The sequence below is a fragment of the Pezoporus occidentalis genome, unplaced genomic scaffold (genome assembly GCF_034315485.1).
Source record: "Pezoporus occidentalis ecotype Australia unplaced genomic scaffold, CSIRO_AGI_Poc_V1 ctg138, whole genome shotgun sequence".
In the NCBI taxonomy this organism is placed as follows: domain Eukaryota; kingdom Metazoa; phylum Chordata; class Aves; order Psittaciformes; family Psittacidae; genus Pezoporus; species Pezoporus occidentalis.
In genome coordinates, this window is record NW_026913188.1 from 1788989 (window position 1) to 1815073 (window position 26085).

General features: G+C 41.9%; 1 protein-coding gene across 2 annotated transcripts in view; it reads left to right on the forward strand.

The window, feature by feature from the left end:
• The window catches only part of PPM1H (protein phosphatase, Mg2+/Mn2+ dependent 1H), a 148056-nt gene that overhangs the window by 53933 nt on the left and 68038 nt on the right, over positions 1-26085 (forward strand). For both annotated transcript variants that reach the window (XM_062609498.1, XM_062609497.1), the window contains exons 2-4: positions 8537-8702; positions 17889-18233; positions 25196-25308. In XM_062609498.1, coding sequence (XP_062465482.1) covers positions 8537-8702; positions 17889-18233; positions 25196-25308 — 624 coding nt within the window. The remainder of the gene's footprint in view (positions 1-8536; positions 8703-17888; positions 18234-25195; positions 25309-26085) is intronic.

The window sequence follows — 26085 nt, forward strand, 5'->3', positions numbered from 1 at the left end:
TCCCAGAGGAAAAGTAATGGATATAAAACTCCAGCAGCAGGGTGTAATTTTTCTTTAAGCTATTCTTAAAAATTACCAATATATGAGTGACTTTGAATTAATTTTCTAGTTGTGGATTCGTGATAATAAAGCTGTATATCATGTTTTTCCCCTTGCCTTGCATATGTGTGTTTTCAAACATCTACAGTTTGTTATAATGACTTTTTAAGAATAAATTTGCAGGTTGACTTCTCTCGGGTTATAGGGGCTTCACAATACCTGCTGCAGCAGAGGGATATTGTGAATAAGGCATTAGCTCTTATCTGTGGAAGTGTGTACACTCTCTGTCACACTTGCAAAGATTAGCTTGGGGCTAATTTAAGTTGACAGCTGTACAAAAGGGATTAGTACTGTCGCTGATGAACTCTTGCTGTTAACTTTCACACATGCTAAATATGAGAGATCATTTTTTTTTAAGCTTGGACCAGTTTTGCCTAAGCCATTTATCTTGATTTCTCTTAACCCTGAGAGAGCCAAGGCTGCGGTCTACAGCATCACAACCTAATGGCATGGGATTTACTGAAGTATTTTAAACATAGAACTTGCTTCATTGTAAGCATAAGGAGAGCTTTTATTTGCATATAATTGGCATTGTTCTAAGGAAGAAAGGGTTTATTTGGATGTGCTTTCAAAAGTAGAACTTTAGGAAGGAAATTGGAGAGGGGGAAAGTGGCATTTTGTTTTTGTCATGCATCCTTGCTGCGTGTCAACGTTCATTTATTCATTCTACAATAAAACTAAAATATTTTAATTCAAATTAAGGACTTGGTTGAGTGGGTTTGAGTGTTGAGTAGTAGTTGATGTAGTAATAATAGCAATGTTGAGCTTGTAGGCAAAGTGAGTATTTCAGAGGCCTGTATGCCCCTTGCTGTAGAGATTAGGGGCAGGCTGCTGTCCCTAACCTTTCCTCATTTTAACTAGTGTGATTTGTGTATTTCTGTCACACAGCTGTGTGGGGAAACTGGACCTCATATACAACCATTCTTTCTTCTGTCAGACCCCTGTATCTTCTGTGTCCTATTTATGAGGGATGCTTGTGGTCAAGACTGTCTTCAGCCTCACGTGCGCGAGGAATTGTGCAGCTCACGGGAACAGGCATAAAGTGGCTAATTTCCCTTGTACTAGAGGGAAGGGAACAGCAGAACCTGGGTTCTTGTCTTGAATGTCAGTCCTACTGTGTAAAATGAAGTCAAAGAAATATTCACAGTCTAATAAACCATACTGAAGTATATTCCTGTAGAAAGGTTCTTTTTCACACCTGTTTTTTGTTTTTTAATGCTTTCCACTTCAGCTTGAAGCTCTAAACTTCTCATACCACCCAAAGCTGATAAGCTTTCTTTGTCTTATCGAGAAAATCTAGAAAAATCTAGTGGTGCATGAAAATATTAATGTTTTTGTGCAAATATACTCATCTGAAGGCTGATTTCACCAGACTGAATATGATCCATTCATGTAAGAAGCATAATTTCCAAGGCAACTTTTTCTGTATACCATGGAAATAAGTTCAGACACAGATTAGCAGGATTTGAAAATTTAGCTATTAAGGAGGAGAAGAAAATGGTGTAAGACTGTGATAGTGGTAGTTGGATTAGAAGGATCTGGTCAACAGTGGTTTGTCTGCATTATCATCTTTCCTAGTTTTTTCATCAAGTTTTGAACAGACAGCCAGCCAAAGTTGCTTTAAATAGGATGACGAGCAGTCTGACCTGGCTGTCTCTGCAATTTCACTGTGTTTTGTGGGAAATAAATGGTGGTTCTCTTACAGTGTCAAGTCCATCTTTACAAACTCTTCTTATCCCCTCCTGATAGCTAGTACAGAGGAGTGAGGAAGGAGAATTTGGCAACTAGTATTGTCAGCTGTGGTTGAGATTGCTCAGCCTGAAGTAAGATTATGCTTAACCACGTTTGTGTCCCACCAGTCTGGTTTAGCATCTGCTCTGGTTCATTGTCCATTGTTTCTCTGCTGTAATATCTGTGTGCTAATTATCTAAAAGCTGCTCATCCCCCAGTAGTGATCACAGAGCTTGCTCCATTACTGTGACCCACCGCTGTCTTGTTCCTTGTAGTCACTTAGCACTTCATCTCTTTTGGGAAGTGTAGCTGGATGCTATGCCACATAATAGCATTTGGGGAAGTCCATGGAAATAACATCAGAGTGGACTTCCCTTCCAAGATGTCATAGATTTCAGTCCAAAGACAAGCTGCGTTAGCAGTTTATGTTCATTTGTAGTGAACTTGTGGCAGAATTTTTTAGAACTTGTGTTGGTTTTGAGTTCTTTAATGTATTTTAGATTTTGAGTATAAATGGTATTTTACCTGGGCCTTGCCTATTTTAATCCCAAAATTAGTCCTTATCAGCTAGGCAGGTGTAGTTGCTTCTAGCTTGGCCCAGTATACCAGTGTGATTGCTGGTAGGAGAAACTGTATTTTCACGCTCAGTCCTCGCAAGACTAATCTTTATTGGTTAATAAAATGAAGGTTTTATTCAGCCCCATGGATTTAGACAACTGATTCAGGGATGGCTTCACTTTCTGCCCTCAGTGGACGATAGTAGTGAGTGTTTTTGTTTTGACGTGAGCAGTATGACAGAGTAATAAATGAATGAAACTGTTTAGGCTGCTTGAAAAGCTGCCTTTCATCTGCGGGAGGAGATGAACAGCTAGGAGGAAATCTCTTTCAAGTCGATTCCCAGGGCAGAAATAAATCTTGTGTGAGTGAAGGGGAGAAAAAGCCACCTACCTGGAAATCTAAGACTAAATCTAAATGAGATGTCACAGAAAAAGTCAGTGGCATCCACTCACATGCTAATCCATTAAGGGGGGGGGGGGGGGAGGGAGATGGGTGGAGAAAGAAAAGCCAGCAATATATCATTTTAAGACTGCTGAAATTATGTTCCTACAGTTTTGCATTATATTGTCTATAGTCTATAGGTATGGTATTCATTTGTCTGGGTTACTTCTGTGTTATTAGTTGGGTTGGATGCAAGCTGGTGTCATGCTCATGGTTGCAGGCTAGCACATGTGTACCACAGCTGGAATCAGGAGAGAGGCTCGTGGTACCTTCTGTGAGGCTGGCGCCTGCCAGTCCTGATGTAATGATTTATTCAGTGTCAAGACAACTGCAGGTGCCCACTGCTACTCTGAACCACCGGCCCTAAACCAGTACTTCTTGTGCACACTGCTGTTGTGTGAAATACGCCATTTCTGTCTGGCTGTCTCTTCAAAACATGCTGGGAAAACTAAGCAAGAAAATAATGCAGACAAACCATTCTCTGTTGACCACTGTCCTTCTAGTCTCGTTTCCACTATCACAGTCTTACACCTTCTTCTTCTCCTCCTTAATTACTAAATGTTCAAATCCTGCTTGTAGGATTTACAATAAACAACAAACTGCCCATGGATATATCAGGGGTTTTTCTACCTTCTTTTTCCTAACCCTTAGAAACCTAACCTTTTAGTAACATTTGCAGTTATTTCCATGTTCCAGTGTCACACCTGGTGGGCTGCACAGATAACACAGACAGACTCAGCCTTAATCTACGTGGTACAAAAGCAGGCTTCGCAGACGTTTGCTCTGGAAGTGTTTGCGTCAGGGTGTCTTGACCCTCTTAACAAGTCTTACAAAGGAAGTGGAACTGGGAATGCTCTCTACTACTGTGGAGAAGAACTTTGCCTTGGTAGGGGAGAAGCAGATAGATTTTGGGGTGTCCTATGGTTGCAGGTGGTTGTCAGTTACCCTACAGCTCAACTAAACTGAGGGGGTGGGTCAGGCTCTCTGCTTTTACAGGTTTTATTTCTTAGTTTGGGTAGGTCTGGAGTGTGTGTGCGGCCAGCTCCCACACTTACCCTGCTGTAACACAGCTCCCCGAGCTCTTGTAGCTCTCCTAGCCCTTACATTTCAAAAAGTACTTCTCACTGCGGTTGTGCATGCTTTCTGCTGAGCTTTTGGCCTTTACCTGTTACTTTAGGTATGTTAGGTAGAGAATACTATAGACTTGTGAGTTTAAACAATATAAGTACTCGGATGACTACTTCAAATTTGTTCAGAATTGGAGACCTAGCCCTAGCACAGCTTTGAACTTTTGCTGAAGCAAACACAACTTCATCTAATCACAAAGAATACCATATAGGGAGGAGCAGAGCAACCAACAAGTATATGTACTGATAACTACTGATACCTATGTGAAAAAAAAGAGGGCTGAATATAAATGCTTCAAAAGACTTGAGCTGACTTTGGAGGCTTTTTGGTTTGTCTGGTTTTCGGGTTTTTTGTCAGGAAGCTGTTATCAGAACCCGGTTTGGATTTGTTCAACTGGCCTGTTCTGGTTCTTGTAAGATAAACTTGGTATTTTGTAATCGGTGACCTTGGCAGAGGAGTTTCAGAGCTCTGCTTGATGAATGAAGAATAGAAGCACAGTGTGACCTACATTTCTATTCAGTCTAATGGGATGTGGGGTCTCGCGAGATACCAGCAGAATGCTAATTGTGAGCCAAACAAACTAGCTGGCTTCCATCTGGAAGATTTGCTTTAAGCTGAGGACATGTTTGAGATTAGTCTCATGAAGTATTGAAGTGTCCATCAAGGCTGATGCGAGTAACTCTTGAGGTGTGACCAAGCCCCACCACCTCCCTGTGCAGGCTTCAGGAAGCTCCTGTTTGCAAAGTAGGGTGTATATTTTTTCTAGCATTACTATACCATGAACTAAACCTTAGGATTATATATTTATTACTGAGCAGTGTGTTTGACACTGAGCAGTGTAGAGACAGCTAATCCTGTAAAAAGAGGAGCTTCTGATCCAAATTGGATACATTACTTGGGTTGAACTTTGTGAAAGATTGGGTATGACATGAATGGGTAGTGGGAGAGAGGGGGGAAGGGATGGAAAGGAGTTGATCGTGAATAGGTCTAATCAAACAGCTCCTTGAGGAATTAGGGGGAGAGAAAACAAAAGCAAAAATTCCCTTGAAAACATGTCTCTGAATAAAAGCTAGGAAATTATATAGGCCTCAATCATTTTTTATTTCCTTTTTCCCTGCATATTATTATATTTATATAATGTAATGATCTATTTTAATTATTATTATTACTGTTATTATTAGCATCCATGGTCAACTGGAAGTGAGGACAACTATATGGTTAGAAGGTTTTTGGTGGAGGAGGGGTTGTTTTTAACTGTGTGTGAGGAGGTGTTGCTTTGTCTCCTGTTTACTTTACTGGAGGATAACACTTGGAGGCAGACAGAAAAGGAGATCCGAAGGGAAACTGAAAATCTTAGGAAGCTGAGGCACTTCCTCAGCGAAGGAGGGGGGTGGTAGATTTTCCATCAAAATGTTCATAGGTCTAATTAAGAGTTACCTTTTGGAGATGTGAATATCTCCTTAGTTCTGCTTTGTTATTTGTATAAGCAGCTTAGATGTGGTTTTTGTCCTGATAAGTTAAAGTCTGGGAGAGCAAGGAGGAAAGACAACAGTGAAATCAGCATTGGAAAGCTGTTTGAAAGAATTGCCTCGAGGAGGGACTTAAAAAGCTGCAGAGAGAAAAGGATTTCAAAAGGCACCAAAGACAGATTTTAAAGCTGAGTAGAAGGTGTTACCAGCTTCTGTGCTTGGCATCAAGCATCAACACATAGCTCCAACTTTGAGATTAAAAATCACAGGGCTTCACTGCAGCCCTTCTCTAAAGTTTGGCTATGAGATGGGATGTGAGAGTAGAAGAGTGGAGGGTTTAGATGACAAAGGCTGTCTGACATAGGCTCTCTTCTACTCACTTCCCATCTCACAAGCACTCGTAAGCACTGTTTTGACATTATGATTAGTTCAGGTCTTAACAAGGATTTCCAAAATAAACTTAATTCTCTGGTGGAGAGAGAAAATCTGGAATCTTGGGAGATAATGTGAAATTCTGGGAGGGAACATGTTCACAGCCCCAGTACTGCCACCTCAATACACTGACATTCCAACTCCCACAGCTTCTCAGTATTCAGTCTTGCCATGCTCCTCTCAATCACATTCTTTTCTAGCAAGGTGCTCAGTACGCAGGCTCAACCTCAGGTCTTTCATTGTAGCTGACTCCCAACCTAGTCTGCTAGGTCACCTTGTTCTCATAGCTTTTCTAATGTATTCAGTGCCTTGACAAATCTTCTTGGCAAGTGCTTTGTAAAATGATACCATATTGTGCATAACTTAACGCACTGTTAAACATCAGAACATCTCCTACCATACAAGTCCTGAAGTCCATTACTAAGCTCAGAAACCAGAGCAGTTCCAACAGTTGAGTGATTTTCATTAGGAACAATAAGTAGTAGGAAGGCAGCAATTTTTGTAAGGAATCACTTTTTTCTCTATGTGTCTTCCACTTTTTTTTTAAATGGGATTGAAAACAGCAGCATCAGTGAGGAGGCTGGTCAGCTAAACTGAGTATTGATTAGTTCCTGATGTGATAAAACTACACTTTCTGTGCTGCTGCAGTGTTTAAATGCTTTGGTATTTGTGATTTTCTCCTCCCTTCCCCTCTACCCCCTTTCTGAATACATGCTTCTATTTTTCCTAATGTCAGGAAAATGTCGAGTTTTCAGACTGGAAGCTTATAGCATCTCAGTGTTTGATCTCCAGTTGCTCAAAGGTTAGGCACAACAGGGGGTGAAGTGGATAAACTGCTCCCAAGGGCCTTGCAACTAGATGCTCCTTCATCCCTGCTCTCTGTGTTTCACAAAATAATTTTACTCGCAGTTGGTGTTTATTTACAAGAAATACTTGTAACCAAGTGGTGGGATTGTGCATGCAGGTATCGGGCTGCAGTGAGTGACATTGGGCACTGTAAGGAAGCTTTCAGTATTTGAAAGCAGTTAATTATAGTGGATGCATGTTTTCTTAGAAGATTGATTTTTCTAATCAGAGGTAGGAATGCTCATTTGTCACAGTATCATATTGCTCCTTGGGAATCAAAAGAATATATTACCTTTAAGCAAAGCTGACACAGAATTGACATTTCATCAAGAGCAGGCAAGCTGGGGCAGAGTGCCCTGCAAGCCTTCCTTTGGTTTTTGTTTTCCTTTCAACAGTCTTCAGCGTTTTCTTGTTATGTAAAATGTTACTGCAATGAAAACATTAGAGATCAAGAAGTCAGGTATGTCTTGAACTTTCTATCAGGATTGTGATGTGCCTCCAAGCTGTTTTACTATCTGGAGAGGCCGCAGTTGTTTCTAAAGGCATTGTGTGCCTGATGTGAAACTTGGTGTTTGTCCAGCAGTGGAAATGTGGTCTCTGACTAGCAGTCAACTTGTTGGCTCAAACCTAGTAGTAAAGAGGAGTGGTTAGGTGATATTTGTGAAAGAAGACATGCTTGCATCAAAGTGGAAACGTTTTTACTTGGTTAGAATAAGTTATGGTCCCGGCTTACACAGGTTTTCCCTGTGTGAGCCCAGGACTGTCAAAGCACGTGTCTTACTCAACATGGTGTCAACCAATGCAAAATTAGTCAGCTTGTGATGAGGTTCCCATGTAGAAAGAGTGTTTGAACTTGTCTGGTCTGAGGTAGATGATAATAACCACAATAATTGGATAATGCAAACTTCTGATTATGTTTTTAAAATGGTGGTGGTGGAGTACCTGTTATTTTAGCTTCATCACAAAGATGAGCAGTTGTGGTGCAAGTCTCTGGATACCTTTGGCTGTCCAGAGCTAGTACTGAGCTCTTAGTGCCAGAGTTTCATGCCTGCAACTCTTGATGTAGGTCTGCTGCTCTCTACACTGCAGCTGGGACAGAGGCATAAGGGTTTGAGTTTTGTTGTTTTGGGGTTTGTTTTGGGGATCAAAGGAAGGCGGGTTATGTTGTTCTGCAGTAGCAGAGGGGTGCATTTAGTATGCATCTCTCTGTTACTGTGGTACAAGCATGCTTGATTTGCATGTTGGTATACAAGGCAAAGACTTTCTGTTTCTGTCACAGTGTTTCTAATACCTGCTTTTAAAACATAATAGCAGTGCATATTTTTCTGTGCCTTAAGCAGTAACAACTTTTTAGATTTATAGCAGGTCTTTTGTTTGTGCAAGACTTAGAACTTGACAGAATGCACACCCTTAGCCAGCAGACTAATTATTCACTGTCGCAGAGAGGCTGGCAGGTAGAAAAGCAAGTGGGGCTCTCATGTTACAGCTGGGAGGCACAAGTTTATCAGCTTTGACCATCAAGTAGTTCCTTTAAAGAAAAGTGTGGTATGCCTGCAGGTAAAATATGCTCATGGTGCCATTGTTTCTTGTTGACATAGTTCCCTGAAAAATGCTTGTTATGCCACGTGTAGGTGTATAGAAACAAAGCATGCATGTGTGATTGTATGTGTATGTAGGTGTGTAAGAAAGTTGGAGATTTTCATTCAGTTTGTATTTGTAGTACTTCTGCGCTACAGTTCCATACATCTGGAGTCACGTGAGATACAGATGGATGCTTCTGTGCTTTGCTAACTTGGACATGTCCTCTGTTGGCTTTTGTTGTTTTCTCTTAGGGTAATAAATGCAGGGAAGAGCACGCACAATGAAGATCAAGCCAGTTGTGAAGTCCTCTTTGTCAAGAAGAAAGCTGGAGGAGCTAATTCTACACCGAACAAGAACTCTTCAAAACGGAGATCATCGCTGCCCAATGGAGAAGGTCTCCAGCTGAAAGACAATTCGGTAAGCAGAATTCTGCATCTGGTCAGTGGAGAAGTACAAAATAAATATGAGGATGTGGCACTGTCACACTAAAAGATGCTCACTGAACGGTTTATATATTTTCAGTTACCTCTTCTGAGTTATCTGTGCTAAATAAAGAGCACTTAACTATGTTTTTCTTAGTTCTGCTCTTTGACTTTTGATTTCTGGCATCTAAGACATTTTAGTTTAAAGATGAGGAGGGGAATATTCTTTAGAGTTTCCTTTTTGTTTCATTTCTGAAAATACAATCCTGAGAAATTTACTGCTGCAGGATACTGAGTTTAGTGGCTGCGGTTGACTTATCCAGTGACGGTCATTGCAAGCAAAGCGGTATCACTGTACAGTCATGCAATTTAATTAAAGGTCAGACAGTCATTTGGGTTCTTTTCACTGAAGCAGTATTGCATATAGCAAGGTTGGTTTATGCAGATAGGGTAAGGTCATCCAGCACACTGCATTCAGTGAATTTAGTGGACTATGGCTCCTCTCTTTGTTGTGGAGAGCGATGTACGTCATGCACTTGTCTGCTGGCAGTCATCTGCTATTCTTCATCTGTCTTGTTTCTTGACTGGCTAATTACTTCATCTGCTCTTTAAGCATGAGCTCAGGCTTCAGTGATTGGTAGTGCATGTTCATTTCTGACATTTAGCTGTGTAACACCAAATGCCCTATGTGAATGTTGGAGTTGGACACTGTGGATATACAGTCTTTCTGCTGCTGGGAGAGCACAAGTTCTCCCTACGTGATAATTAGTCTTTCAGTGAATGGCAAGTACCCTTTCTTTTGTTTGGGTTTTTTTTTCTTTGTTTTGTGTTGTGGTTTTGTTTTAAACCAGGTTGTGATTAGCATTCTGCTTCAGTGTCTCTCCCTGAACCCCGTGGCTTGGTAAACCTGATGGCTACATTGGGTCACTGAGGTCCTGAGCAACAAGTGTTGCACTGTGTCCCTCCTCACCTTTCACTCTCCCTTTTCTGTTCCACATTTCATTACTGCTTCAGCATTTTCAGACTCTTGACAGATTTTCCAGGTTTGCAAGTAGCTCTGGTTTTTATCTCTTTCGATCTATCCTTAAATCACCTGTGTCCATTTCCATGTGTTGATATTCCTCACTGTATTCAGTTATGGGTTGTTTTTTTTTTCAAGTCCATATTTGCACACTCCTGAATAAAGAATTGTGCCCCTGTACTTGCTGGGACTATGAGTTCTGTGTACAGTCATGCAAGGCAAAACAGAATTTCTTTGAATAGGCTGTGTTTTAAAAAGTCTTTCCTAAAAAGTCCATACAACTGCCTGCTATTGGCTTGTGCAGATGCTTGGTTCCTACATCTATTTAATTTTTATATGTATCAGTTATGTTTAATGAAGCAAACATTTGGCTGCAGTACTTTGTTCCTGTATGTGAAAGACACTGATAAGCAACAACATGCTTGGTCCAGGCCATGGGTTTGTTTGACACAAAGGGCATTGCTGTGTCATGCACACAGCACACTGTAAAGACCCCTGTGCAGACACCAGCCTGGGTAGGCACATCTTGGTGCTATGCAGAGGTATAACACCAAATTAGCCTATACTGAATTTGCCTATATTTTTGTATTTTGGGGGTATGCATGAGACATAAAAAGCTTTGTAGTATTTTTCACAAAGTCCAGTCCAAAACTGCCGTCTTTGAGTAGTATCAAATGCTTCTCAAGAGCAAGAGGCATGCTATGTTGTATGCTGCATGGTTAATCAGCTTTCTCAGAAGGAACTGTTTTCAAACATTACATAGCTAATATGCTTAGATTGCTTTAAAAATACAGGGATATAAAACCATTTCATTACTGGAAATATGTCTTCACTAGCCTTGATGGTATCCATCATTATGGTCATCATACTGTTACGGTATCACAAAGGTAGAGTCTATAAGCTGCATATTTTTGAAAGCTGTTCTTTTTGTGTTTTAAACTTCATGATTGTCAGCCTTGTTAAATGTCCAGTTGCCCTGTGTTATGAGAAATATCTCACAGAATTTTCTGTTTTCCTCTTCTCACTGGTGTATACCCTACTTTGATTCTGTATCTTTCATCTTGATTTTTGAATAAACAGCCACTCCCTTTCAGCTTCTTGAAAGCAACATTTTTATTTCAGATCTTCTGGTTTTTTCTTCTATTTCTGACTGTAGTGGTTTAATCCCAGCCAGCAGCTAAGTAGCTGACAGCCACTTGCTAACCCTCCTGTCCCCTGGTGGGATGGGGAGGAGAATTAGGGGGAGAAAAAAGGTAAAACCTGGGTGTTGAGATAAGAATAGTTTAATAATGGAAATAAAGTATTGTAATAATCATAATGATAATAATTGTAATGAAAATGGAGACAACCAAAAGAAATAAAACCCAAGACTGACAAGTGATGCACAATACAAATGCTCACCACCCGCTGACCGATACCGAGACTGTTCCCAGGCAATGATCAGCCACCTTCCCCCAGTTTATATGCTGAACATGCTGTTCTATGGTATGGAATATCCCTTTTCCTAGTTTGGGTTAGCTGTCTTGGCTGTGCTCCCTCCCAGCCTCTTGTGCACCTCCTCACTGGCAGAGCATTAAAATCACAGAATGGTTTGGGTTGGAAGGCACCTTTACAGATTATCTATTTCTGACCCCAACTGCCACGGGCAGGGACACCTTCCACCAGAGCAGCTTGTTCCAAGCCCCTGTGTCCAACCTGGCCTTGAACACTGCCAGGGATGGGGCAGCCACAGCTTCTCTGGGCACCCTGTGCCAGCACCTCAACACCCTCACAGTAAGGAATTTCTTCTTATATCTAAGTCCCATGCTGTCCAATACACCATCACCTTTCCTTTTGTCTTTTTGTATGTACACACACATATAATTCCCTTAATCTATGGACCTTCCCTGTAAAATAATCTGTTAAGATTTAGTCCGTGACTTCGGGCTCCATCTGTCACTACAGTCTTATCAGGGCAGGAAAGAAGGTGTGTGGTATTTTGACCTGAAATGAATGTAATGCTGAAGTGAGGGGTCATCTGATCTGTATAACATCGTATACTGTTTTCATGCTACTTGTTACTGTGTTATTTGTACATTTTCTTTTTATCTACAGATTTGTTTTCTGCATGACACTTGAATGAATGCTATAGGACTCATTATTTAGCTGTGTAAAACCTGTTTTGCCATGTTATTAGACCACATCTTGTGAATTTAAATTTGTAATATATTTTCCCAAAACAAGCAGCATAGTTTTCTACTAGAGGGCACTCTTACACTAGCAATTAGTAGGATTTTTTTACTTGGTACCTTTTTTGCTAGTTGAATATACATATATATATATGCACATGTTTTCTATAATGTGTCATATTTTTACATTTTCATCTTTTTATACTGTTAAGTGTAATATTGTGGTTTTCCCTCACATAGCATTGTTAGCAAATATTTTTTAAGGAGTATATGAGTTTGGTGTTAAATGTGCAACTTACTCTGTATCAATAGGATGTAGAAATACAGGCTTGAGACATTCCAGTGAATGGTATGATATTGTCCCAGCAAGTATTTAATAAGAAAGCCAGAGGCTGAATGCTGTAAATGCCTCATAGGAAATCCCACTGTAACACACAATCTGAAATAGTTTCTGAGTGGTGAAGCACTTTGTTAGAAATATTGAAGGAAAAAGGGATGAAGGAAGCAGTTTACTGAGTATTTGTCCTATAAAAAGAAAGTTTTCTTCTGTTCTTGTTTAGTTTTTGAAGTGTGGCGTACAAGGGAAATAAGAATTGAAACTTAAACTGTCTCTTGATTTAACAATCTATTTCATCATCCTTGGATTTTTCATTTCTTCAGCATAATCTTTTAAAAGACCACATGCTATCTTTGTTTTTCCCAGGTTTCTGGGAATTGTGCAAAACTTAAATGGCAGCTGCATCTGAGGTTGTGTGTTTAAAGGTAACCCCATCAGTGCAGTCCTGTGCTTTGGGAAGGTCAGCAAAAAGGAGTCAGAGATCAACAGGTTGGGTGCTGTTGTCATGGCTTTGACTCTACAGGTGGGCAATGCAGAGCTTCTGGGAATAGGAAGAAGGAGGTGGTGGGCCAGAAATGAGGAGATGGAGAAGTGAACATTTATTTAGCCCCAACACACACACACACACAAATCAAAGGAAACCTGTTAAATAGTATAAATATGGTTTTCTTCTTGTAAGGACAGGTGATAAACTGAGCAGAGCAATGAATGAAAAGATTCTGCAAATTCAACCCTAAGTTAATTCTTTCCCCCCCCCCCCACCCCATTCCACTGCAGCTTGATTAATCCCATTTGCCCTCTGTCCCCATTCAGGAGCATTCACTTCAAATTGCACAGCATTTTCTCTGCTGCTATTTTTAGATATCTTTAACTACAGGGTACCTTGACGATGAATGCTGAGGACCATCAGTGAGAGAAATGGGAATCCTATGCTAGGATATTGTCATAGTGACTCAGGTTGCAGGGCTTCATGTGATGCATTATTAATTGTCACTGTAATGTGAGGATAGATATTGATTAATTCTGCAGTACTCTTTGCCACAAAGATGAGGCAGGATATTTGTGTTATGTGACACAAGACTGGTTGCCTACCACAGGTAGCAGAGCATATCATTGGTAACATAAGAAAGCTTTTCTCTGAAGGTGGGGTGGCAATTGCCAACCCAGTTCAGACTTTGTGAGAACCAAAGATGTGCTCTAATGGGTTTTGTGAGTCTGGGTCGTATTTGGAACAATAATAGTCATGGTGGGTTGTAGTTTTCAGAATAAACCTTTAGTGGCGGCATGATTTATTTGCCTGTTTGGAATTAGCTTCATTAAAATATTCTGAAGGTTTGCAACATGGGAAGCACTTTCCAGCTTACCTAAAAAATTTGTCCTAAATTTATCGCTATATATTGCTAAAGTTGCCTGTTTTTTTTCCCCTATAACTGAGCAGACTAGGTAATTGCTTGGTGGCTGTGGAGATCATCTCAGTGGTGGGAGGAAAAGTGAGCACCTTTTTGTGCTTTCTGCCTCATCTGTGTTCCCTGATTGCTGGCCCTTTGCTCATTCTCTGAGTCACTGCACCATATATTTAATTCTAATTGAATTGCTATGGTTTTGGAGAATTCATTGCTCTTCAAAGAGAGGAGCCATTTTTATCCTCAGGCTGGGGGAAAGGCATTTGTTGTTTCTTCCTTTTTTAGACGGCTAATAATTTATTTGTGGTTACACTCTCTTTGCTAGCTCAAAAGTAAATGAAGCTTCATAGGAATACACAGAAATTTCTGGATACTAGTATTTAGGTTACAGTAATGCCTGCAGTTCCCAGATGCATCTCCCACAGAAAGTGTGCATGAGAGTGGCACTGTGGTAGTCATCTTCCCTGACTGAACACACTTATTATACAGCCCTCTCGGTTAATCTAGGGTACTTCTGCAGTTGATAGGGAGAAATAAATCTACTTTAGAGTGAGATGGGCATAATCTGAGAGTGAAGGGTTTTCTCTCTGAATACGAGAGCAATTGAGAAGAATATGCTGGAGGTGTACAGTGTAGATGTCTGAAGTTAGCTGAACTGGTAGCAACAGTTTAAGAATATCTAGTCCAAGTTAGAAGGGGCAAGAACAGTGAACTTCAGAAGAACCACCGTAGTTGATGTGGCCATGCTGTGTTCATATCAGCAATAACCCAAGAATACAGCTCAGGCCCATATGAGCTTCTCTGTTGTAATTTGTGCTGCCCATTAGCTTAGAAGGAAGTACATGGTAACATTTCCATTTCACTGTTCATCATGGGCCATTGTCCTCATCTGTTTTAAAGCTTCCCAGTCTCTGATGGCACCTTATTTGACTACCAAGTTCACAGGAGGCTTGTTCAGTGTAGGACATATCCAGTGTTGTGCTCATAATAATGAGAGTGAATTGTGTTCATAACTGTTCTCCTTTATCTTCTGAAAAGCTCCAATACAGACTTTGGTGAGGGCTGGTTTTGGAAAACTTAAGGAAACTTGGGGGGGGGGGGGGGGGAATCTATTCTTAATTGTAAGCTTCTGTTATAGTTTGGGGGCAGAGGGAGGGTGATGACAAAATACCTTCTTCCTCCCGGTGGAAGGTAAATATTTCCATTTCAGTCAGAGTTGTAATGCCTTTATGCTTTTTCCCCCAAGGGCAGCACATCTCCAAAGGGAGTAGCACCTTTCAACGGACATAAGCTGTGGAATAATTTATCTGTGGTGCATCATAAAGTGGATTTTGGCCAGGAAGCCAAACTCCCAAGAGAAGAATGGGAGCAGAAGCAGTTTGATGTAGAACTCTAGGAATAACACTGTTGCCTTTTTGAATAAATGGTTTCAGTTTTCACTTTAAATACTTTCACTTTGGGATACTTCTTTTTTGGCAAAATACCTTAGCTTTTGCATGAATCTCTTTTTGCAAGCAGGTTTTTTTAGTCAGTAATCCCATTATCCATTAAAAATGGCTTAAGCAGAATTTTTATAGCCAACTGTTGTGTGAACCTAGGGGCATTCTGAGCCCAGAGCAAGCTAGCACAACTGCCAGGCATGCCTTCAGGGCTGACATTTCACAACAGGTTTTTGGTGAGTTTACCTGGGTGGGTCTGGCTAAGGAGCTGCATTCAGAAATGTGTACGTTTGTTGGGTTTTTCACCATTATATGATCCTTACTGGGGTAAGTAATCCAGCGCTGAATTATAATGCTCCCTTTTCTCAGCATTTCAATAATGAAGTGAAGAGTGCACAATAGACTCTGATTTCCTTCTCATGAAGGAACTCTCACAGTGTAGATAACTATTGTTAATACACTGGTTAAGAGTATCTTTGAACTTTATTACTGCAGTAGTGCTATAAGCTAAACACAGAGTAGATTTATATAATTTTTATAATCAAGGCTTTTAAATGTGCTTTTCAACAAACATAGTTATAAGCAATAAAGCACATTCAACAATGAATTTTGCCCTTTGAACAGCATGAAATTGCTGTGATGGTCTGTATACTTGTTGCTAAAAGAGACATTTTGCATTAGGTTTTGGATGTTGTAGCTTGGGGCGACAATGAATGATGTCTTTTGGATCAGCAAATGACAATTCATGGTGTTCTTACTCCAACCTGTTTGCCATGTCCTACAGCCAGTGGTTGGCACCTTTGTGGAGCAGCTGGAGCGGCTGAAAGTTCACAGCCCTGTCCATAAATCTGAAATAAGCAGTGCTTTGGGCATGAGGTGCTGAGATGCAGGTGGTACCTAGACTACATGCTGATCTGTTGTATAAGGGAGCAGTGTTCAGGTGAATGAAACAAATCATGTCTGTCATCCTAAATTAGACCACAATCAGTGTGACATGCCGACAGAATTGTTAAGTTCCTTTGACTGCAGTGAGATAGGTTATGCTTTCTTAGCATGAGGTGTTTTGGAACAGTGTTGCCTGATTCCTGTCCCTTTCAAAATGATTTATTTCTAAATCAGTATTAGCCCACCCACGTCTGACATGCAGGGTAGCCCCACAAAGTTATTTCAGCATAGATGGGAGAAAGGAGGGGAAAGGAGAGGCTGTACAGACTCTTTCTGCATGCTGCTGCCTAATATGATATCATGCAAAGACAGGTATTGTTATGCCCTAAAAGCTTCCCTGAGGTGACTTTCTCAGAAAAAAATTGAGGTTATCTAGGGTATGGCTCCTTGAAGTCTTTCAGGCAGACCAGAGCTTCTGCTGCTCAGAACTTAATCTGCCTTCAGCCTTAGGTTAAATGGACCTTCTCTGGGTGATAAGGCACCCCACCACAAAAGCAAGGTTTCTGCTCTTATCAGAGCAATAGCAGAGCTGATCTGTTCCTGTCAGATGAAACTATGTAGATAGAAAGGGAGAAATATTTGAGAATCACAGCATTAATCAATAACTGCTGAACAAATATATAGCATTACCATATATACCTGAATTTTAATAATGAGGTCTACAAAATTCGCTTTCTCCAGGTACTCTGCCTGTATGAGAGCAGTTGTACTGACTGACATGCTAGGGCTTGAGATAAAATATAAGATCTAAGAGCACAATGTTATGCAGAGAGCTATACCAAACCACTTGTATAGCTCTTTGGGTCCAGAGAAGGGCAACAAAGCTGGTGAGGGACCTGGAGCACATATCTTGTGAGGAACGGCTGAGGGAACTGTTTAGATTAGATATTAGGAAGAATCTTTTCACCAAAAGGGTAATTACATATTGGAAGAGGCTGCCCAGGAAAGCGGTGGAATCATCGTCCCTGGAAGTGCTTGAAGAATGTGTAGATGCGGTTCTTAGTGGCATGGTTTAGTGGTGGACTTGGCAGTCCTGGAGTAAAGGTTGGACTTGCTGATCTTAAAGGTCTTTTCCAACCTAAATGATTCTCTGATTCTGATCAGAGAGTATGTAAGTTCAGTACTGTACAGGAAACTTAAGAGGACTGTGAAGGATGATGATGTGAACATCTAGGCTAGCATGTGGAATGCTGATGATCCCACTTGTGCCTACCATCCTCCAGGATCTGTGTGCTGTGCTGGTTCCCAGCCTGGCACAGGCAGGGAGAGCCTCAGCTGTCCCATGTGCCTGCATGGATGGACCATGTCTACCAGTCACAGAAGTGGGGATCGCATCTTTTTACTAGTTGTCAAACTGAGGCCCTTTGTCTCACACCTACTGAAAGAAAAGGTCTGTCACACAAATATCAGGAGCTGTCTTGTGTGGAATTTTGGTCTCCATGGTGGTAAATCTATCATTTATCAATGATGTGATTTTTAGATGCTTTTCTTCTGATCTACGCAGTCATTAGGAAGTTAACTTAGTTTTGCAGTCGTAGCTGTTCTTGGTCAGTGCAAGCTGTGATGGCTGTAAGGTAAGAAAGATTACAAGTTCAGAGGGGGATTTTTCTGGTTGTTTTGTTGGGGTCTTTTAGGACATTAAGGAAAAGAAAAAAAAAGTGGTGTGTGTGTGTGGCAAAAATAAGCATCTGTCCTTCCTGCCAGAACTGTACTGACACAGTGGGCATTTCTCCATTTCAGAAAGGTTACCTCTGGGAAGGTTACCCGTGTTCCACCTGCTGTGCATGTGCCACCAGGCACCTCACTCATGTAACTCTGTAATGGTGACCGTCTCCTTTTCCTTCCCTTTCTTCTTCCTGCTCCTCCAGGACACGGATGGGATCAACCTCTACTACTGGTCCCTGTTTGATGGACATGCTGGATCGGGGGCAGCTGTGGTGGCTTCCAAACTGCTGCAGCACCACATCCTGGAGCAGCTGCAGGAGATTGTGGACATCCTGAGGAACACCGCTGTCCTTCCACCCACCTGCCTGGGAGAGGAGCCCGACAATCCAGCCACCAACAGCAGGACGCTGACACGAGCAGCCTCCCTGCGTGGTGGTGTGGGGGCACCGGGCTCGCCCAGCACCCCTCCAACACGCTTCTTCACTGAGAAGAAGATCCCACATGAGTGCCTGGTTATTGGGGCCATAGAAAGTGCATTCAAGGAGATGGTATGTACATCTCAGGGCTCTGAAGACCTTGTTGCCTTTGTTAATGAGTTGCATGGCCTGGGGAAAATGAACATTTAGGGATTTTTTTTTTTGCACTTCCCTCTCCCCCCCCCCCCCACTTAAACACCATCTGAGTGTGGACAGAATTGTTTAAGAGCACCAATAGTTTACCTGGTACACCCCTGTGAGGCAGAAACTGCATCTGAAGTCCTAGGCAGCACCACAGCCATATTTGTGGAGTACTTGAGTCTTAAAGGTTTGGTGCTCTCTTTCTTCACACACACACACCACACACACTCCCCACCCCCCCACACCCCATTTTTTCCCATATTTTTTAAGATAAAAACTAGTATTGCCTGAGATCTGATCTTGTTTTCTTCTTTTTTCTTCTTTTTTTTTTTTTAATTTTTGTTGCTTTAGGAAATGCTCTTATTTGACCAGAGGGTTTTTGAACTAAAGAGTATCTCCCAAAGATTTTATTTCTTGTCTGACAAGAAGTATTCAGTTGTTGGTTTTGCTAATATATATGAATCATCTTCTGTGCATGCATCTAATTAGAGACTACAGTTCTTGCAATGAGGTGGTGCTTCACTTTGTATTCTGAATAGCAGTTACCTTGCTGCTTGTCCTTTCTCCCCAAGGAAGTGCAGGCAAACAGACCCACCAACTGGGTTTGGACTTTCAGGTGGGTAGGTCCAGAAGCAGGATCCACAGTGTGGAGCACATGAGCAGGTTTACGCACTGCGGCTGGTGGGCAGTTTCTCCTAGCTGAAAACAAAGAGGAGGATCCAGTCAGTTTAGCATGCCGTTTTCAGGAAGGGAAGACTAGCTTGCTCCCTTCTTTGTTGATGGACGCTGCCCATCTCAGAGCATACTTAAGAAGGGGACACCAAATTCACGCTTCAGTTGGGGTGGTTTTCAGGCCAGAAGAGCGCCAATGTGACTCTCTCTCCCCTGTTGAAACTGGTTTCCAGCTGCAGGAGAGATGAGGAATAGGACTGGAAAGCAACTGTAAAAGAGGTAAAGAAGGGTCTTTTCAAGTGCTGTGTCTTTCTTAAGAGCAGTATGTGCATTACCCATCTCTAACTTCCTGAGCAGGGCTTGTTATTGCCCTGCTATATTTTGATTTCACATTGCTAGGTGTTTGCACAGATCATCTCAGCTCAAGTCCAGGCACCTGAGTGCTTGAGTGGACTTTTATAGATAAGAGTATGACAAATGCAGGATCCCTGGGTAACTCACTGCAGTTACAGTGTCTGGGTATTCCATGTACAGGTCATAGTAATCTGTTCTACTTTTTTCTGAACTAAAGTCCAGAGAGTATTTTATTTTTCTCCCTGTGTCTTTGTCATATGCTACAGACCATATACCTTAATTCCCACTTACGATCTTCATCAGAGGGCTGAAGTTCAGTCTGTCTTTGCTATATCTTAAGGTCCTTTCCAACCCTAACTATTCTGTGATTCTATATAAATGACTCTGTGTCTACCACAATGCAATATAATTTCAGCATTACATTACATTAATATAATTTCAGCATTACATTACATTAAAAGGAAACATTATAAAAAAATGATCAGATTAGGAAAAGCAATATATAATTATACTACTTTAAGCTCTTGGGGGTGTCTTGTGCTTACAGGTGGTTTAGCCAAAAGAGTATTTTCTTTGGTTGTCTAAGGGAGCAGTTCATAAGATCAACATTCCTGAGTCTCATCTATGTCTGCAATGATTGATCTTCCTCCTGCCTCTGACTTCCTTATACTCCTTTAGGTGTAGTCCTCGGGTGAAGATTTTGGTAAATGGATGTTGTTGAGTTAGGTCCATGCATTTGAGCTGTGTATAACTTATGGGGGTTTGTGCCAGCAGAGTGTATCTTTTGACCTGGCACTTGGTGAAAGCTCGTGTTTCCTGGACACATACACAGACTTCTTGCTGGTTTCCTGAAACACCCATCACTGCAAAGGAGCCCTTTGAACCTGGTGAAAATGCTAAGTAAATACAGATTTATTTTCCTTTTCTAAACACTCCAACCTGACAGGTTTATCTAAGGAAGGTTTTGTCCCCTTTTCTTAGGAGCATTTAGCGTGCCATTACTTTTTTCATCAACTGCCTTTTTGAGTTCTAGTTAAGTTCTCCCTCGTTCTGCTTCAAGTCTCAAATACAATGCAATTCATCCCTTTCAAAAGGCATTTTAAAATTAATTTTCCTTCATTGGGTGTGGTTTCCTTTAGACAGTGCTTGTCTGACAGCTCTACATGCAGTAAACCACTGTGCAAACACTGCTGACACAGACCGAGTCACTGCTGAACGTAGAAATTTAACACTGAAACCGTCCCCTTTTTGAAGTTCTTTAGAAGGTGTTCCCTGATTGTGTCGGAACTGGGATTAGGAAGTTTGTGTTGTGTTCTCGGGTAACTTACTGTCCTGTTTGAAAAGTAAAAAATGCTCGGTGTCAGTAATCATCAGTGGTCACAGTTATTCCAGTTCAAAGGAACTAAAAATAAGCTCAAGTTCTGAAGGTATCACAAGCCAAATCCTTTAATTTTACTCTCTTGAGTTTTAAGATGTACATTTATGCATTCAGTTCTAGGGAGCCAGGGGGGATGTTTCCAAGTGCTGTTCTATACTGGATAGAAGCAGTAAACTGTAATAATCCCTTCCCTGTATTTAGCCTTGTATGCTTGTGCATGATGTAGTATGTATTTTAAAGAAAGATTAAGGGGAGAGAGCACCTGTTCCACACAGAACCCAGTTTAACTTTGGATGGGTAAAAACGGCACCGAACTAATCTGTATGATTTATTGGAAGGTGTACGCTCATATATGTTGCATCATGATTTTCTTCTTTACTGAGTTTGAGTCAGATGAAATGTATACAGGCACAACTTTAACTTGGACAGTCTTGGGAAAGCAACATACGTTTTACAGTTTTCCTTTTGAAAAGCTTCCTCTGATTAAATAACCAGTAGAAGTGAGGAGGGTTGAAACGGTGTTACAGGAAGTTTGGTGCCTTTTAGGCAGAGGTAGAGCAGATTAAGGAGTTAATTTTATGTTTATGCCTTCTGAAACATGATTTTAAAATATATATATTTTTTTAAGCAGATACATGATGCTGTGTGTGTAGGAAGTAGCAAGATTGAGATCCTGGAGGAAAGGATCGTACTCTGGAGGTGCATACAGATGAAAAAGAGTTATTTTAGTTGTCCTTGCGGCATGCTAACTTGCTGAATGATGATACTGCCATTTGAATGTACCCAGTTCGCTTTTCGAGGTTCTAAATTCCTCAAACTTAGCACCATCTGTACCTGGCATTCACTTTCCGTGCCGCCACGCTTGCCTTCGGGCTGCCTCCCCTCACCGCTGCGGCGCCTGCATCAGCTGTGCTCCGGCACAGGAGCCCGCCCTGCTGAGGCTGCCGGTGCGAGCGTCCCAGTGCCCTTCAAGTGTCCAACACCCGTGGGTCGAGACAGGGGAAGGAGAAGCTGGGGTCCCTCAGGAGCCTGAGGACTGCTGGCCCACCACACTGCGCTCCGCAGCTCGGAGCCCCTCCGCCGGGCCTCCACGAGGTGGCACGAGCAGGCCGCCATCGAGGGCCTGGGAGCCTCCAGCAGAGCAGATGGTAAATGGCTTCCTGCCGTAACCTTCACCTCTTTCAGAGGAGGTGGCGGGATTACTCCGTGCTTTCACTCTAAGCCCCGGTACAAGCCTTAGCGAGGCAGGCACCGGGGAGACCAAAAGGGGTCCAGGCAGCAGGGATGGTCTGTCCCATCCCTGACACCGCCTCCTCAGGCTGCTTCTGTAATCCATGGGGAAAGCAATCCCAGCTCCGGAAACATACCACTTGGCGCTTCATGGTGTCCTCTGCAGGCTTTGCTCCATCCTTCCCAAGCTCCCTCACACAGGGAAGGCGGACCAGGGGCACCATGCACGAGGCAACCCCTGTGAGCCCCCTGCTCCTACCTGCCACTATAAGAGGCACACTCAAAAGGGGGACAGAGCACAGACTATATTACCTGCTTCCTTGGTGTAAAATGATAGCTTTTTCTTTCCTTCCCCTTTTCCTTTCCTGTCTGAGCGGTACATCCTGCCCTTTGGGTGAAAGGTGCATTGGTTCTGACCAGCATTGCTCAGCTCTTCCCCTGCACACAGACTGCTGTGTGAGGACGAGCTGCATGCTGCAAAATAGAGGAGGAAAAAGGAAAAGGGGGGGAAACAAACAAAGAAAAAGCTTGCTCCGGATTCTTTCTCCAGGTGAAAAATGAGGAAAGCTTTACATGCACTCTGACGTTGTCTAAAATGAGCCCCTTTACACTCATAAAGACTTCAGAGGTGTTCTGGGGTTTCTGCCCCTCTTTGTGCTGCACTGCTTTCCTAGCAGCGCTGTTATAAAGTGTTTCCTTAAAAGCCGATGTCTCTACATCAGGATGAGTTAGTGGTGTTGGGGGCTTTCTGTTATTTTGGTTTATTTTTCTCCTGAAATCTTGTTGAGCTGTCAGAAAGCCTTCCCTTCTTCCCCTCCTCACAAGAAAGGGAATGTCCAAGTCTGTACTATCAAATTAAAAGTGGCAGTGAATATACGCTGGCAAGCCATGGTAATAAATTCAAGTTCTGAACAGCAACTAGGTGGAAGATCCCGTGAACAGCAATGATTCAAGAAAAATCCTGTACACAGTTCTAGTTTAAGTCAAAGAAACTGAGAATGAGGCCCTATGGGTTATCCATCTCCTCTCCTATAATTGATGCTTCTGAATTCTGCTTTTTGAAAGAAATAAATTTTAATATAGGCATTCCAGCACTTGCAAAGTTGTACGTGTGACAGATCTGAAACCAGGTGAGGAATTGTGCGTTGCTTGAAGGTCTCAGAGGATGCTCTGACCTGCGGAGAGGAAAGTTATTTAAAATTCCTGGCAGTGCCTGCAAAATCCACTGTAGCATTTGTAAGTTTAACTTATTTTGATGGCTAGAAATGTCTGCTTCCTTTGAACTGCTCTTTTCAGCTTAATTTAAAAATATATAGAAACCATGGGCAGGAAAATCGGCTTCTCTATGGCGAGATTAGATAAAGGGGCATTTATAACAGGCCCATGTCTGTGACCAAAGGTTCTGCGAGGTTTGATTTTTAGCTTGGAGTTCTTCTCCTGGTCCTCACTGTCCCCACCTCTCGCTCAAAAAAAAAAAGAGGGGGGAAAAAAAAGGCAAAACTGGAAGTGAATGAGAGCGTGGGTTAAGAGCTGTCAGTAAAACCCTGAGTTTCTCTGCAGCAGAGTGCAGTTCTCCTGTGCAGCAGAGGATGGCCTTGTTGGGCAGCACTGAGCATTTCTTGCTGTCCCTGCCACACCGTCCTTCTCAGTCCTGTATTCATGGCACAGATGGGATCAGTCCCAGCCACCGAGGAGTTGCGTTATCGTGAGAGTCACCTCTGTCCAGCCTGCTCAGGACAGCGACCCAAGGATGCCCGCTGCTGCCCCAGGTCGCCTCTCTCCCCTGAAATCTATAGGAAACAAAGCGTGGTCCCTGCCCTCCTCCGACTCTGCAGATTTTCAATCAAATTGCAGCTGTCATGGTTTGCATTTGTTGTGGTGCTTTTCCTCAGATAAATTTAGCTCTGAAATAAAGCTCTAAATCCCATACCCCAAGGCATGGACAATTTGAGCTGTTTGTTGCTCAGTGCAAATATGAAAATGGCTGAAGTATAGCTCGCACACATACTGCATACACACACAGAGGCAAACAAATACATTCATAATAAAAACCACATACAAATAAACAGGGTTTAGCTGGAAGAGATGTGCCAGTACTTTGCAGTAGTAATATTAAACGATGCTCCCTGTTTGTATCTGGTATTACAAATATTACAAATTTCAGTCTGTTTGAAATTGGATTTGATTCTGGACACAGGAGAGGAGGGTAATTTGTAACATGTTGTGTTATTACCCCAAACTAAACTAAGAGACAGCATAATTAGTTCACTGGCATACACTTCAGTTTTTGTTTAAAATGTATGCAGTACTGGAAAGCAGCTCATTTACGTGTCCTTTGTGTTCTCCAAGCTTTCCTAGGGTTTTATATATATATATATATATATCTGTACGTATATATTAATGTATTTTTTTCACTCCTGGACTTGATTGATTGTGGACGACAGATGTGACTTGTGTTTTCCACTTCTATTAAGCAGGAGGACTTTTTTATATATAATATTTCTTATAATCAGTTGGAAACTAAACACAGGAAGAGCTATCTGAGTAGGTATGTGCCTCCTTAAATTTGGGCCTGTGACATGCACAAAGAAGTCTTTTCAAGACCTCACAAAAGCTATGAGATGAGACATATGGTTAAATACTGGGGTTCATCCTGGAAAGGTTGTGAATGCCTAGTGTATTTTGGTAAATACTGCTCTGCTGACCTTCCCCCCCTCCCACTCCCTTAACAAGTTTAGCATCCACCAGTTCCCTTTGTTTCTGAAGGGTACCCTTGTGGCACGAGTCTTGCTGTTGTTTGTAAAGGTATATGCTCTGCAGTCTTAGCATCCCTTTTGGAGAGTAGGTAGTTATTCATGTCATAGCCAGGTCTCATTAATTAGTTGCTGTTTATGCAAATCACTCTCCAATTATACTACCAGGTACCTGTTGTTAAGGTCCATTTATCTTTGCCTTCATTGTGCTTTTTCTGTAGCAAATTCCCTTGCATCCCTCGGAGTTGCCATTTGTTCCTTGGTGCCTGATGTTTTACAATCTCCTGTCCTAATTTTCTCAAACATCTTTGTATCACAAGTAATGGGTACTCCTTGACTTTCTGTTCTTCCTCCTGACCATTTGGCCAAAGCTACAATGTTAAAGAAAACCAGTGGGATGTGTCGTTTAAGACAGACTCTGTTTTTCTTTTTTTTAGGGGGATCTTCATTTCCTAAAACATTAATTCCAATGCTGTCTTTATAAATGCTGTTCTCTTTTCCCATAGGATTTGCAAATAGAGCGAGAGAGGACCGTGTATAATATTTCTGGCGGCTGCACAGCCCTTGTGGTGGTGTATTTATTGGGGAAGCTTTATGTGGCAAACGCTGGTGATAGCAGGTGAGTAAGTGTGGTGTCTCCCAAACTGTTCCATCACCTCAAATTCTCCAGATCTGCTATTACCAAGTTCCTTAGTTGCAAACAGTATCACAAGAGGATTCTGTTTCTTGTCTGGACACTTAATGGTTCTGACAGAGGTTAATGCAGTGATTAAATTCAAGTATCTTGTGGAATGGTGGTTGCAGGCAGGGAGTTTGACAACACTTGTGGCCCTATTGCAGTTTTTGAATGACTTGATTGTTGCAGGGAAGTGGGAAGACTAGAGATGTTGAAACAGAAGAGATGTTGGGTGCGTAGTAGAATTGTCTGTTGAACACCGACAAGATGACCGCATCTGGAGCAGCTGTAGGGCTGGACTGGTTCAGTCGGAAGACGTGGTTCCTGTCAGTAGCCTTAATAGGCCACCTTGTTCTTAGATTTTTTTATAATTGAAAGTAGTCATCTGTGAGCAAATGGCTCCTACTCTTTCAGTGGGGGAGGAGAGGAGGGAGACAGATTATCACAGGTTAGGATTTTTACTTTGGCCTGTTCTGGCTTGTGTACTTGTCAGTTTCCCAGAACTGAATGCTGCTGTTCAGTTATTGCTTTGTTATGTTTTGAAGCTGGAAACCTGAAGACCTGTGATGAGAGCTTTTTCTGCGTCTTCAGAGTTATCTAAAGCTAGGAGCATACTGGAAATCTCCCATTTGCATTCTTTCCTCTCTCTCACTCTCTATCAATACCACCATCAGAGAGGGATAATGAGGCTATTCTTGCAAGACTTCAGACCTTGGTGCG